Consider the following 14,498-nt stretch of genomic DNA (forward strand, 5'->3'; position numbering starts at 1 on the left):
GACCTTTCATGTCTAAAATAGAACGAAATTTCCACAGCATCCATTTCAAAAAGAGATCACCTTCATTGCCTGAACGAATGCACTTCCATTTTGTTGAGTTGGCAATTTGTCTCTGCACGGAGAGGAACTGATGGCTCCTCAAATATCCAGTCTCCTCTGGGCTTAAAGCTGACCCTGTCGTAAAATGAACCGTGTTTCTGGTTCTCGGGGGCTCAGTACTGCTCCCTGAAATCGAAGCCTAATTGAGGAGGTTTCCCATAGCCTTTGGCTTGGCATGGGGCGGAGTTCCCTGTCCAATGGCATGCATCAAACTTTGCACACCTGAAATCCATGTGACTGACCCAACCAGCTGCCTGGTTTAGAGCCATTGATGCCATCACGGAAGCCCAGGCTGGCTTAGTCCACCAGAGATGGAATAAAGTCTGCTGCGTTCTCAGGACACTTATCATCAGGGAAACTTTACCTGTATGGTAAGAATCATTGTGAGTGTCGTTCACAAATCAACTGAACTGAGAGATTCTGTTGTTGAGAAATTGATCAGTCAATGGAACCCGGGGAGATGCTCGGTGGGTAGAATGGTTGCCTTGGAAACTCTGAGTTCAACCCCAAACCTTTACATGAAAAGCGCTCAGTGTGGTGTCTGAGAGTTGGAGACAGGTGGCTCCCTAGGGCTCACTAGTGGGCTAGCCTGGCCTACTGGGAGAGTGTTAGGTCACTGAAAGGTTCTGTCTCGAAACAAAACAGTGGACACTATATAAAATAATCCATTTGAGTTTTTAAGCTTTGTTTAGCTATGTTGTTTTACTTAAGCTTTGATCTTAGTCATGTCTCCTCTGTATCTAATGGCATGCTCATGTAGGGATTGTCTACCACGTCTTTTCTTAATATTTTGTAGCAGAAAAAGAACACTATGGGATACCTGGTGGCCTTCACCAATGCTGATTTCCTGGTTTTCTGTTAAGGCCACTGCAAAATACGCTGTTTGGGGGCTGACACACATCTGGTCGGAGCGGGAAGGTATAGAGCCTGCAGCATTTCTCTTTTGTACACACAAGGGTTTATAGAAGCTCAAATTCCATAATATTCACCAATTCTGAAAACTGTTTACAATATTGCAGGTCTATCGGCCCACTTTCACCGCAGCACAGATGTAAGATGTGGCATACTATGTTTGCATTCTGCATGTTCGCAAATCCCCTGTGGTACTCAAAGCTGTGGAAGCAGGGAAGAAGTGTGATAACAAAACAGTAACAAGATCCAGGGGTCTTAATGGAGCCCCAGGGGTGCGATCAGTTAGCACACAATTACTAAATGAATATTCATTATTCACAGGACCCCCGACCTGAAGTTAGCAACAAGAGGAACAGGGACAAATAAGCCAGCAATACAAATAAGCCAGACAAATAAGTCTGTCAGGATTCTAAAGCGCTTGCAGTTGGACCAAGTCGATCACATGCACATAAGGTTGAATAATTCTTTAGAAATTTGAATTTTATGTATTCCTTTTTATTTGATATATCCTTAAGGGCTGTGGGGGAAGTATCCATTTGCTTATTTGTTTTGAGGCTATCCTGGAACTTACTGAATTGCCCAGGCTACCCTTGAACTCAGGGTAAGTCTCCTGTCTCAACTTTCCCATCAATAGGATTACAGTCATGACCCACCAGGCATAGCCTAGTCTTGATTTTTATAATCTTTTATTCTATATGTTTCTCTACAAAAACTATTTTTTGCTATTCTCTTTAAGCTTGTGGTGTAATGACAGGTGGAAAAATTACCTTAGAAAGTTAAAAGGGTCTCAGGAAATGACCCTCAGATTAATTAATTATTCTATCACCTACAGAACTCAGATAAGCAGCCTCTTTTAAGAAAGAAAATATCTATTATTATAAATCTGAAAGAAACCATCTCGAATAACAAGCTTTTCTGGTTAACCATGGGAGAAACATAATAAAACAGAGTGTTACGGTTTTCCACTGCACCAGGTCATCACATAATTCTCTGTGCACTTCTAAAACACATACCACACACACACATATACCACACTCACATGTACACCACATACTTACCATACAAATATACTCACATCCTACACATACATGCATGCACACATGGATGTGCGTGCACATACATATATAAACCACACACATGCACACACATACACACACACACACACCTATATACCACACACATATACACAATACACATGAACACATACACACCTATACACAATACACATATATACAACACACATGCACTTACATACTCACACACCTATACACCACACATATCTATACACCATACAGATGTACACATACACACCTATATACCACACATGTACATAAATGTACTCATATCCTAGACACACATGCATGTACACACATACACATCACATACATGCATACACACCTATATACCACACACAAACACACATACCCCATAATCATACTACACATACACATAAATATACTCACATCCTAAACACACACACACACACACACACACACTTGCTGCTTTTAATGGAAGAACACTCTCAAGACCTCTCAGAAGGTCAGAATTCTTGCTTTCATTCCTGTCTGCCCCAGCGTATGGCTTCATAAGAATTTATTCTTCATTTCGTGCACAAAAAGACTGTCCTAATCCCCTCTTTGGCTACTGGAGTATGTCCAGACCTTTTCAGTAGAAAAAGGCTTTTCTTCCTTGATCCCAGGCCAGAGTTGAAATGAATCTTAACTGGACCTAAATGGCCCAGCATCCTCGCGCCACCGCCGCTGACTTCTTGTTCAAAGGGGTACTCTGGGCGGCAGGTGGAGTTATAATTATAGATTAGAAAAGAGCAACATCAGCAGCTGTCACTTCTGTTTGTCCCCAGCTATAACTGTCATCAGTGGGCAAACTGGCACAGACAGGCCTCTGCAAGTGGAAAAACAGTTAACCCTGGACTCGCTACACGCTGGATCGCCACAGCAGCCGGAGAACAGGAGGAAACCCGGCTGGTCACCAGTGAGGGTGGAAGCCGGCACCTCTTCAGGGACGGCAGATCGTTTGAAGATTTCTCTTCCCTTGGGAGACTCCAAAGAAAGAGGTTAGTGCGCTAGCCGGCTTCTGCACTTGAACGTGACCTTAGTGCTTGGTGGGTGTCGGGTTTCTGACAGAGCCTGAACTGAGGGTGAAGGAGTGAATGGAAGAAAGGGGGGATTGGTTAGACTGTCGCTTGACGCGGCCTGCCTGGAGAAGAGCGTTGCTGTGCTGTTCTCCCCTGTCTGCTGAGTTCTCCCGAGGCAGAGAGACAAGGTGGCGATCTCAAAGCAAAGCCTGTTTTAGAGCAGGCACCCCACCCTTCTGTGGTGTCACCTACTGACTTAGGCAAAAGGCCCTGGTTTGTTTAATTAAAATCAACAACCATGGAGGACAAATCAGCACTCTGTTGTTGTTGCTGTGGATACAGCTGCCAGCTCTTACATCCTTAGAGAAACTGGATAAATCACAGTTGGATATTTGCCTGTCTAAATGAAACATTCTCTTATTTGTGATAGAATGTGTGATATAAATCGCTCTACAGGGAAAAAAAAATATGCGCTAGGGTTTGTTTGGTTGGGTTTTTGTGTGGGTATGTGTATTATAACTTTGACCTAAAAACTACATGTTTTCAGCCTGTGTTGCTCTGTGAGAAGCTCTTTGTAGTTACTTTGGAGAAAAGTTAACATTTTAAAGAGATCTCCTTTTGTTTGCACGTGACCTATACTACCCAGTTAGCTGAGTAAGGTTTCCAAACAAAGGTCGGCTTTGAGCCATCTATTCGAAGTCCGATGGCACATCTCAGCGAGAAGCCGAGGCATGCCAGGGAGCTCAAAGAAAACTGGGATTAGGCCCCGTTCTCATCCTGCCCATGTCCACGGAACGAATGCAGAACAAGGCGTTCTAAATTACAGACACACTAGGGATGTAGCACACACGAGACAGTGCCTGCCCAGCACACACAAGATTCGGTGCCAAGCAAAACGCTAAGTAAATACTACATACAGTGTCGGGTGGCACAGTCCCACCATTCCAGCGCTCACTGGAGATGGAGCAAAACTTCAAGGCCAGGTTCAAGGTCAATGTGGGATGACCCTGTCTTCCAAAATAAGAAAGAAAAGACTCAGTTTGTTTGTCTCTGATTATTTCATTGGGACTTTCCAAGGGGAAAGTGTAGCCTTTTTAATATCAAGTTTACAGCTCCCTTTGAAAGGTACAGAATTCCAACTGTACACCCTGAGAGCTGCTGAGAGACTCACATCTCAGAAAGATATCCCCCCCCCGCCCCCGCCAACCCACCCAAGTAGCCCATCTGTTAAACTGCTCTGGGGGCCTGGCTTCCTCCTGACAATAGCTCCTGGTTCCTAAGAAGGGATCAATAACTTTTTCCTCTTAGGAAGTTTAAAGGTGAAATCAATATTTCTTTAAGGATTTTAGCAGACACTGGCCCAAACAACAAGTATAGCCACTGCTTTTTAAAAACATCATCAGTTTAGCAAACCAACTTGTTAAATCCTCCTGCGACTAAGAAGTGGCTAGTGTGTCTCATGTGCTAATGTTGACTATGTATTGGGCAAAAGCTACAGACTCTAAACTAATGCTTATCGAATGCAGAAATGTCAGGGCTTCTAAAAACAGTCTTTCTAGAGACCATCTTCTTCCCCTTCTGTGCCAGGTTTAGTGCCGAGATGCTAAATGGTGACGCGGTATTATGTACAAGTTGTAAGCGATAAGAGGAGTGCGTGATGCACGGAGGGCGGGCAGGGCGGCTGATTAGTGTTTGGCTCTAGTTTCCTTCGGTTAAGGAAAAAAAAAGAAAAGTGTATGCCTATGTTGACATCCAACTTTACTTTTCACCCGTGTTTTGTCTTCTTGCTCTTCTAGAACAAAACTATCCAAGATGACTGTCACTTACTCCAGTAAAGTAGCAAATGCAACATTTTTTGGATTTCATAGGTTGCTCCTCAAGTGGAGAGGTAGTATCTACAAGCTGCTGTACAGGGAATTTATTGTTTTTGCTGTTCTTTACACAGCAATCAGTCTGGTGTACAGGTACCTTCGTTTTGCATGTCTCCTTAAATGGCCCCCAGGCGTTATGTAAGAATACAGACTCATAAACTGGATCCCCTTGGTTGCCGCTAGCCTCTGCATTATGTAACACCCCCCCCCCACCTCTCTGCATGAACCTCTCTGGCGTCCTCTCTTCAGGATAGGGTATTTTAATCCACACCTAACCACGCATTTGGAGCAATCGACAGCCACCGTTCAGACAATGGGCTCTAATTACAGCCCCACAGAGACAGAGACTGATCCCGATGAGGTATCAGCCTAGCTGCTTTAAGTGTCAACTGAAAGTTTTATGCTGACATCCTCATCCGTGTGCCGATTAACGGCAAAGCCCACAGACAAATGCTTTTGTGCTTCTCTCAGTGATGTCACGTGGAGTTTGAACATGTGATCTGAGAGCTTACTGCCACTCTATGTGGAGTTAACATATGGGTGAATAGTATTTACGAGGCAGCTTTCCTTCCCATAGTCTGGATGGTAAGCTCTGACCTGGGATGATGTCCTCCAACCTCACCAAAGAACTAAGGCCTGAGGAATAATGTGTTCTCTTTATGTCTTCTGATTTCAGGATGTCACATTTGCAAGAGAAGGTATCTATTCTTTATAACACGGGTACCTGTCAGGTTCATACTTTGAGGGCTAGCATATCCACCTCTCCCAACTGAAAAGCATTGTCTTAGTAACATTTCATCAGTGTGATTTAAAAAATGAAGCTTCAGGAGTTAATAAACTAAAGCTGAATTACATTGGAGGAAGCTAAAAGGAAAGCCTAAGATTTTCAAGGCTGTATTTCCATCTTAGCTAGGTATAAAATTTTTTCTTCCACCAAAGGTGAACTATGAGTCACGGTCTCACCTACATCCTTCTTTGAAACTATGAGACTCCACTTGGAGAGGTGGGGTATTCATTTAGTTGGCTGATCGTTACCAAAAGCAAACTGTGAACAACTATCTTGTTCACAACAAACCATCAGTACTTCCAGCCCAAAGCTGAGGATGTAGCTCAGTTGGTACAGTGCCTGCCTAGCAAGCACAAAACCCTGAACTCAATCCCCAGGCACCGATAGCACACACCTGTAATCCCAGTATTGAGGCAATGGAGACAGGGGGATCCTGTTCAAGATAACTTGCTGCTCGAGTTATAAGAAACTCTGTCAAAAAAAAAAAAGACAAAACACTATCATTCCATACCAGCATACATATTAGAACAGATTTTGTGGGACTTAGGAATTAGCTAGAATTAGGTAGAATGCTTTGCCTAGCAACTGTCAGGCTCTGAGTTCAGTCCCCAGTTCAAAAATAATCAGAACAAAAAACACCAAGGCAAAAATCGCAAGACTAGATTTTGTCAAATATTCTTAGAGTCCTCTAATATCTTTCAGTTCACTTATCTGTTCCTTGAACCTTCAGATATGAAATGGTGGCAGATTCGTGGTGTTCCAGTATAACTATCTCATTAGTTCATTCTTTACTAATGTGAGTTTACTGCTGCTACTGCTGTTTAGAAGAGAAAAGCCCCGAGAGCAACTGCTACATCCCTGGAAATGCTCCAATATCAAACTTACACCCCAAAACTCTACACAGATTTTTGTCTTTCCAAAGATCAAAGAGTACAAACATTAACAGCAATCACTTTAACTTGCTTTTTTCTTCTTTTTAAAAAAAAAGTCTCATTGTAAATTCTTATAAAAGCAGATCCTTTTTATCTTATATATTTACCAAGAACTGTTGGATTCATAGGTCACCAAAATCAAGCAGACCTGAAAATGTAACCATAGTTTGTGCTTTGCCTGGTATTGGCTTTGAGTTTATCTCTTCCAATTTGGAGGAATTTTGGCATAATACTCTCTGTGGTATTTTCTAGATAAGAATATTCATATATATCTGTCCAATTAGCATCAATACCACCCATTTTGGTGCCACATTTGAAGATATACAACTGCCTTACAGTTATTTATGTAACTGATATTTCTGGTCTTTACAACACCATAAACTAAAAAGAACCCTGAGACTCCTAGAGTTTTGACAATATCCCCAAGTCTAAATCTATGGCAGACCTGTTCTATACCTTGGCCTGGCCCAACTGATCCCAGGAGCTGTGCTGTCTACATTGAATACTTTAAAGTGTATAATTAAATACTTTACGTATCAGAAAGCCGCTCTGTGACTTGTTATCAACAGGACCCTCCCTGATTCCAGGAACTTGGTCGCCTCACTCAAAGCTGACACAAGAACTCCCCACAACCCCTATACCTCAAATTCTTTATTCACCAAGACCAGCTCCTGACAGTACTCTGCCGGCAGCCCCCGTGGCTGGACACTGCTCCTCTGCCTTCTATCAGCATTCCACTCACCGGCGGGAACTTTTGAGACTTGTTCTGAGAGGTCTTTGCTTAGGTTTCCTGTTCTTTATATGAACTATTGATCTATGCACATTCATATGTGGCCCCTCTTTCCACATTCTGGTAATTATTATTAATGTGTCTTTAGATTCCTTCTGGCTCTGAATTCCCTCACCGAAACATAATAATGGTCTCATTATGGGCAGGTGTGTTTAGCAATCTCAGAAAATAAGTTTGGGGAGATAAAGTCAGATCTACAGGAAAAGTTTGGAGCCCATGGCCAGATATAACAGTGAAAGTTTTTGCCTTTCAGATGAAATCAGTTTTATTTATATCCCAAGCATTGCAAATATTAAAGTAAACAATCACAATATTTCCCAAGAGGTAGTATATGCACAATCTAGAATGTATTAATTGGCTTGGTTAAATTAGTATGTTCTGGATTAAAGGTCAAGATGTTGAATGTTACTCAATAATGACTTAGTAACTCTTACCCACCAAATCAATACTCTCTATCTTTTAAGTATTCCTAATGAATAATTGAAAAATGGAAACCAAGCCTGGTGGTGAAGGCCTATAACCTCAGCTAATTGAGTGGTTGAGGTAGGAGAATTACAAGTTCAGGGTCTGCTTGGTCAACAGCAGCGGTTCTCAACCTTCCTAATGCAGTGACCCTTTAATACAGCCCCTCATGTTGTGGTGAAACCCCCCCCCCATCATAACATTATTCTGGTTGCTACTTCACAACTGTAATCTTGCTACTGTTATGAATTGTAATTTAAATATATTTGAAGATAGAGGTTTTCCCACAGGTTGAGAACCACTGGTCTATAACATGAGCTCAAGCCAATGGGGGCAACTTAAGTGAGAGAGACCCTGTCTCAAAACAGAAAAGAGTGACCTGCCGGTGGGATTCAGTGATTGTCTGTCTGACACGTCCCGGCCCTCCTGGCTTTAATTTCTCAGAAAGAAAAACAAAAGACTCTTTTGTAACATATCTTTCTCCAAAATCCAATGAACCAGTTATATAAAACTGTAAAACTACAAAGCTTTAAGAAACGAAGTGGTTAACAATTCCATTACTTAACGGCCATCAGATTTATGTGCTAAAAACCTTTAATACCGGAAGCACAAAGCAATTTTTTTTTAAATTTTAGAGGCATACCAGCTCAAGGGAAACCCCCCCCCCAAAAAAAAAGAAAGAAAGAAGGAAAGAAAGAAAGAAAGAAAGAAAGAAAGAAAGAAAGAAAGAAAAAGAAAAACAAAACCAAGCCAACTGAGATTAAGATTTGTGCTTAACTGTTTGCACTTGCTGTCTCCTGCAGAGCAGGGGCAGGAGTTCCGCATCATAAAGGGCTGTGCGTTTTATTTTTGCTCCAGATTGTTACTTACAGGAGCCCAAAAACGTTACTTTGAAAAATTATCAATTTACTGTGACAGATATGCTGAACAAATTCCAGTAACCTTTGTGCTTGGTAAGTATAGGTCACACGCAGAATGCAGCCACACAGCTGTCTCCGTTAGATGACACAGATGACCGCATGAGAGTGCTTCCGGGCTGTGAGGCTTGCTGGGAAAGCCGCTGCTTGCAATCGCGCACAGCCCACCCTAAAGTTCGCCTTCAGGGCTGCTTCCGCTAAGTTAGCATGGGACAGTTTGAGGTCGTAATCTGCTGTTGGACCTTTAAGCTTTCTCTTCACTAACCGTCCATTTTTGCAGTCAGTATTTGAGTTCTAATACCCACTTACTGGGTGCCCTGACCTTGTCAGGCATATATGGCATTTCCTCCCCTCCTGGAGGGCAGAAATCCTAAGATCTGGAGGATAACATACTTTCATAGCTCGAACCCCTAAGAAAGCTAAAATTCTGCTACACGTGTGTCCGCTGAGATGTCTGCTCTAAGAAACTGCATGATGGCGTCTGGTTATCCCAACAGGGTTTTACGTCACTCTGGTAGTGAACCGATGGTGGAACCAGTTTGTGAATCTGCCTTGGCCAGACAGGCTGATGCTCCTCATTTCCAGCAGTGTCCATGGGAGCGACCAGCATGGGCGCCTGCTCAGAAGGACGCTGATGCGCTACGTCAACCTGACGTCCCTGCTCATCTTCCGCTCGGTGAGCACCGCGGTGTACAAGAGGTTTCCCACCATGGACCACGTGGTCGAAGCAGGTACGGGGGGTGTGCGCTTGGTAGGAGCCACCAAAATGCTTTGGAAAGCACCTCGGTGTATTTATTCAAGAAGCCGGGCAGGAGCGTTCTTAAAGAGCAAAGATAAGTAGGTAAGATAGGACTCCTGCCCTCAAGAAGTTTCCTTGGCAGGTAGAGGACAGAAGTAGCCGAAAGCCAAGATGCCTTGAAATAAATACAGTGATGGTGATCGGTCATTAAAAGCAATTTATTTTGTTTATTTTGTTCTGTTTTTCACTTGTTTTTTTGCTTTGTTGGTGGTGTTTGTTTGTTTTACTTGTCTTGGCTTTGGCTTTGGTTTTGGTTTGTGAGACAGGTTATCACTGTGTAGCCCAGGCTAGCCTTGAACTCACTGCAATCCTCCTGCCTTAGCCTCCCTGGTGGTGGGATTACAGATGTGAGCCACCGAGCCTAGTTTATAGCTATTCCAGTTAGGTCTCAGGGTGTCCTGAAAACAGTAGAAGGTGGATTTTAGAGCTTGCAAGCTGTCCTGAGTCACATTAGCTGCAGAGTGGAAGGAACAGAATTAAAATTCAGGCTCAGAAACGCTATAATAAAATGTGTCTTGAAGCAAAGTTGATTCTGGACGGATCGCCTTGCTGTCGGGTTTCGTCCGGGTAAATTGGGTGAAACCCTCCTCCCCGGATATGATAGTGAAAGGCTCTCTCAGGGTGGACCTGTTGTCTCTCTTGGGTTTCATGAGACTGTAGATGTAGCTATTCTATGTAGGTTTCTGCGTCGTTCCTGGGTCTAGCAAGCTGAAAACGAGTCCCGTGTGAGGAGGTATGGTCCTCTCTGGTATGTAAATGTTTAGTGAAGAAGCTGTTCAGCCAGCCTTCCGAGGAGTGAGGGCTGAGTTGAGGTCATTCCTGGCCCACAGTGATGATCCGGGTGCTCGATTCTGCCTTCATTTAGGCTGCAAAGTAAGAAAACTAAAGTGTACTCTCCAGTGACTCTTTTTCCTCCAAGAAGAAAACTAGAGGGTTTTGTTTGTTTTGGTTTGTTTTTACTTTGATGTCTTTCTTCTTGTTTTGAGGTTTTTCATTTTATTTTTATTTTTATTTGATGGGTAGCACAGATAATATCTAAGAGCACACAGCACAAGGGTTGGAATTCTGACTCCACCGCTCACTAGTCACATGACAGTGCTTAGGTACTCAGCCTTCCTGTGCCTCTATCTCCACATCTATAAAATGGGCTTATGCTAGCACGGATAGGTTGTACATCTTGTAGGTTCAGTGTGAGAACTAAGTAAGTTGATATTCACAAAGCGCTCAGGGCAATTCCTAGCACCTGGAAAGGACTATGTACTTTCTTGCTACATTAAAGGAGCCATCCAGACCGGCTAGTACAGGATTTTGGTCACTTCTGAGGAATCCTCGTGCCCATGACAGCCCAGGTCTTCCAGATATATTTTCACCACAAGATTCAGAAAGTCGGGGCGGGGAAAGAAAGCAAGGGTGTATGTACGTGATAGGCCATTACTCCACCAGTGAAATGAGTTGATTCAGGCAGATTAGAGTATATTAAGGCAGGTTTGTTGGGAAGTTGCTCTAGGGCAAGTTCACTGCCCCCTAGACTGAGATCAAGGAAGTTACCATGGAAAGGGGGTGGGGGAGAGAAAGAGAGAAAGGGTGTGTGTACAGAGAGAGAAAACAGAGAGAGAGAGAATGGAGGGAAAGGGGGGGGGCATGGAAAATGCCTGGATTATATAAGGAAGAACCTCTAGAGGAAGGGCAGCCCAGCCCCTAGGCTGGAAAGTTCAAAATTGGGGGCAGGGTTTGTCAGGTAGGGACTGAGGGATGCTGGGAGAATCTGGAGGCCAGATCTGATTTGTTTATGTAAAATAATGCACCTCAGTTCCTTGTCCCTGGGTCCTAAATCAAACCGTAAGAAAGTTGTGGGGTACAAGGAACTAGTGGAGGATCCAGGCAGAAGGTTGAGTAGCCTGGCAAACACACAGGGGTATTGTGTGAAATGCCAGGATCCAAAACCGAGTTTAACCGCCTGCTGTCCCCCCCAGTGTATATGTAGGATAACTTCAGAATAACTAGCCTGAACCGCTCCTGGACAGTTTCAGTTTCTTACCCTACCACTGACTGACCTCTTGTGCATCTCAAGTGCATTGGCCTGGGCCCCACTTTGAACTTACTGACCGTAACAAACTTGACCCTTTAGATGTCATGCTTAGACCCCTCAGTTACACACGCTTCCCTGCCTCTCCCTCTGTCGTTGTATTTTAAGACAATCTTGTCACCTAGCCCAGACTTGTCTCTCATGGGATCAAAAATGTACAGCCCCATTCTTGACTCCATGTCACTTTCCTGCACAGAGGTTGACAAGCACTTAGTCCTTAAGGGGACACTTCAAAAGCAAACAACAACAGAACTCTCTCTGATTCCTGGGCAGAAAAGAAAGAAGGAAGAGGGCGAGGATTGGAGCCGTCACCACTAACAAATACCCACAAAGAAGATGGAGATTCAGACCACAGCCGTCCTGGGGACTGAGGAATTCTAGGGCGTGCCTTCGGGCAGTGAGTCTGAGTAACTTGTTTATACATAGCTAGAATAGTTCTTGGTTTAAAATTCTTAGTTTCTTAGGACTGGATGAAGGAGACAAAAAACCAAGAGATTAGAGGGAGCCAAATCTTTCTTAGAGCTCATGAACTCATACCAGCCATAAAAAGGCCCCGTTGATCCTGGGACAGTGGCAGATAGCGGGGGCTGCAGCAAAAGGGTTGTCCCAAGTTCAAGGCCAGCATGAGCTATAGAGTAAGTACCTGGCCAGACAGGAGTACATAGCAAGATCGTGCCTCAAAGGGCAAAACAGAAATGAAAGGGGCCGGGGTGCCTTTATAAAAGGGGCAGAGGATGCAGCTCGTCTCAGGAGTGTAAAGTGTGAGCACAGCTTGTGTAAGGCGTAGAGCCCCTGTGCTGGTTGGGAGAGCAAAGGTTCCAAGCTCCAGAGCTGCAGGAACAGCCCCAGAGGCCAGCACTTCCTGCTGCCTCAGCCAGCACCCTCTGTCCACAGCAGCGCTGACTCATGCAGCGTCTGGCTCCTTCCCCCATGGCCAGAGCTGACTCAGAGTCACCAAGGCTCTGTTCCCAAGGTGTCCCAACTGGACACATGCCTCTGCCACTCCCTGACTGTCCTTTGCCTGCCTGCGCCAAGGATTCTGGGAAGAATAGGAAGTTGGAGATAGTGGAAAATATTTGACAGATGTCCTGAGTCCAGAGTCAGGGCACCTACTCCTGCCTAAGGGGACAAAGCAGTGGTAACTATGCCACTACCCTGCACTCTGGGGACAAAATAAGTGGGTAATGCCGATGATAGAACCACAGCCACACACACATACACATATACATCCCACCCCCCACATACATACATATATACATACACACATATAAACACACATACACACATACATCCCACCCCCACCTACATACATACATACATATAAACACACATATACACATACATATACATACACACACATACACACACAAACATGCATACCCATATACACAAATACAAACACATATAAACACCCATACACACATATAAATACACATATATACACACATATACACATACACCTAAACACACACATATATACACACATAAATGTAAACACACATACACATATACACACACATACACAAACACACACCTTATCTACCGACTACCCTACTTAAAATCACCTGTAAGAAAAAAGTATGTATTTCAAGCTAGAGTGCACCTCAGTTAATGTTAAATCCAGCGATGAAAGATGTCTGTATCTCACAAGATCCCAGGGGCAGTGGTAAGTGGTCCCTGCCTGAATCACAGGCAGAGAGATACTGAGAGTTAAGATGGCTTCCTCAAAAGCTCTGCTTCCCACTGCTTCCCGGAGGGCTCTGGCTTGCACGGCCTCCCTCAGGGACATGGGAAGAACAGGGAAGGATGGGAGAATGGAGGCCAGCTACCTCCTCTGAATGTCCAGCTGAGCCTGACAGGCCAGGCCCTTCCCTGCCACTCTCTGAATTCCTTGGTTTTTACATGAAACAGTCAAGTTTTTATTATTCTGAGGAGTAGAAAGACCACACTGCATGGTACCAGGAAGATAGATCTGATTTGTTATCACAGGTTAAATTTCTCAAATTAATAATAAAAAGCTTGGATTTCTGCTTACTCTAGAATTGAACTAAAACTCAGTCAGTTGTGTTACAAAGCCCCTGAAGTGTGTGTGTGTGTGGCGGGGGGCACAGTTATTTATCAGGAAGACTGCAACAGAGGCTCTGCTACTTTGCCTGTTGACTCTGAAGTTGTTCTGGAAAGTTCTAGTCATTCCAATCACCTGCCCTGGAAAATGTCACTCGTCCTATGCTAAGGGCATAATCACGGATCTTTGCTAACTCCAGTCATGACCTTAATCAAGTATTTACATTTTAGAAGCGAGCTGAGTCCAAATCTTCACCTAAGACTTCACGAGTCTCAGGGAACAAAATAGGTCTCTGCAAAGAAACTCATCAGAAAATTACAAACTAGCAGCTCTCTGCAAAGAAACTCACCAGAATCGGAAAGATGGAAATAGAAAATTACCAACATACTCTTGAGAGAGTAAACAGTGAAGCTGGCAAAAGCTACCAGGCTCTTGCTCATTCAATAGAACTTCACTGGGGAGGGAATGTAGTTGGTTGGTAGAGAGCCTGGCCAGCATGCACAAAACTGTGGATCTAACACACACACACACACACACACACACACACACCCTTCCCCCTTCCACTGAAGAGAGCCAGACATGGAGGCTTGTACCTCTAATGGCAACACTGGGCGGCAAGTAGAGACTATTGCAACAGGAGTTCAAGGCTATCCTCAACTACATAGTGAGTTGAGGCCCACTTT

The 14,498-nt window shown here is 43.9% G+C and overlaps 1 protein-coding gene across 1 annotated transcript in view; it reads left to right on the plus strand.

Moving 5' to 3' along the window:
- Positions 1–4,918: 4,918 nt before the first annotated feature.
- Best3 (bestrophin 3) overlaps positions 4,919–14,498 on the plus strand; it is a 39,574-nt gene continuing 29,994 nt past the window's right edge. The window contains exons 1-3 of the mRNA XM_021174887.3: positions 4,919–5,070; positions 8,807–8,901; positions 9,363–9,596. Of these exons, the coding sequence (XP_021030546.1) occupies positions 4,919–5,070; positions 8,807–8,901; positions 9,363–9,596 (481 nt within the window). The remainder of the gene's footprint in view (positions 5,071–8,806; positions 8,902–9,362; positions 9,597–14,498) is intronic.

This window comes from Mus caroli, unplaced genomic scaffold, assembly GCF_978045245.1.
Source record: "Mus caroli unplaced genomic scaffold, Mus_caroli_1 scaffold_9, whole genome shotgun sequence".
NCBI lineage: Eukaryota > Metazoa > Chordata > Mammalia > Rodentia > Muridae > Mus > Mus caroli.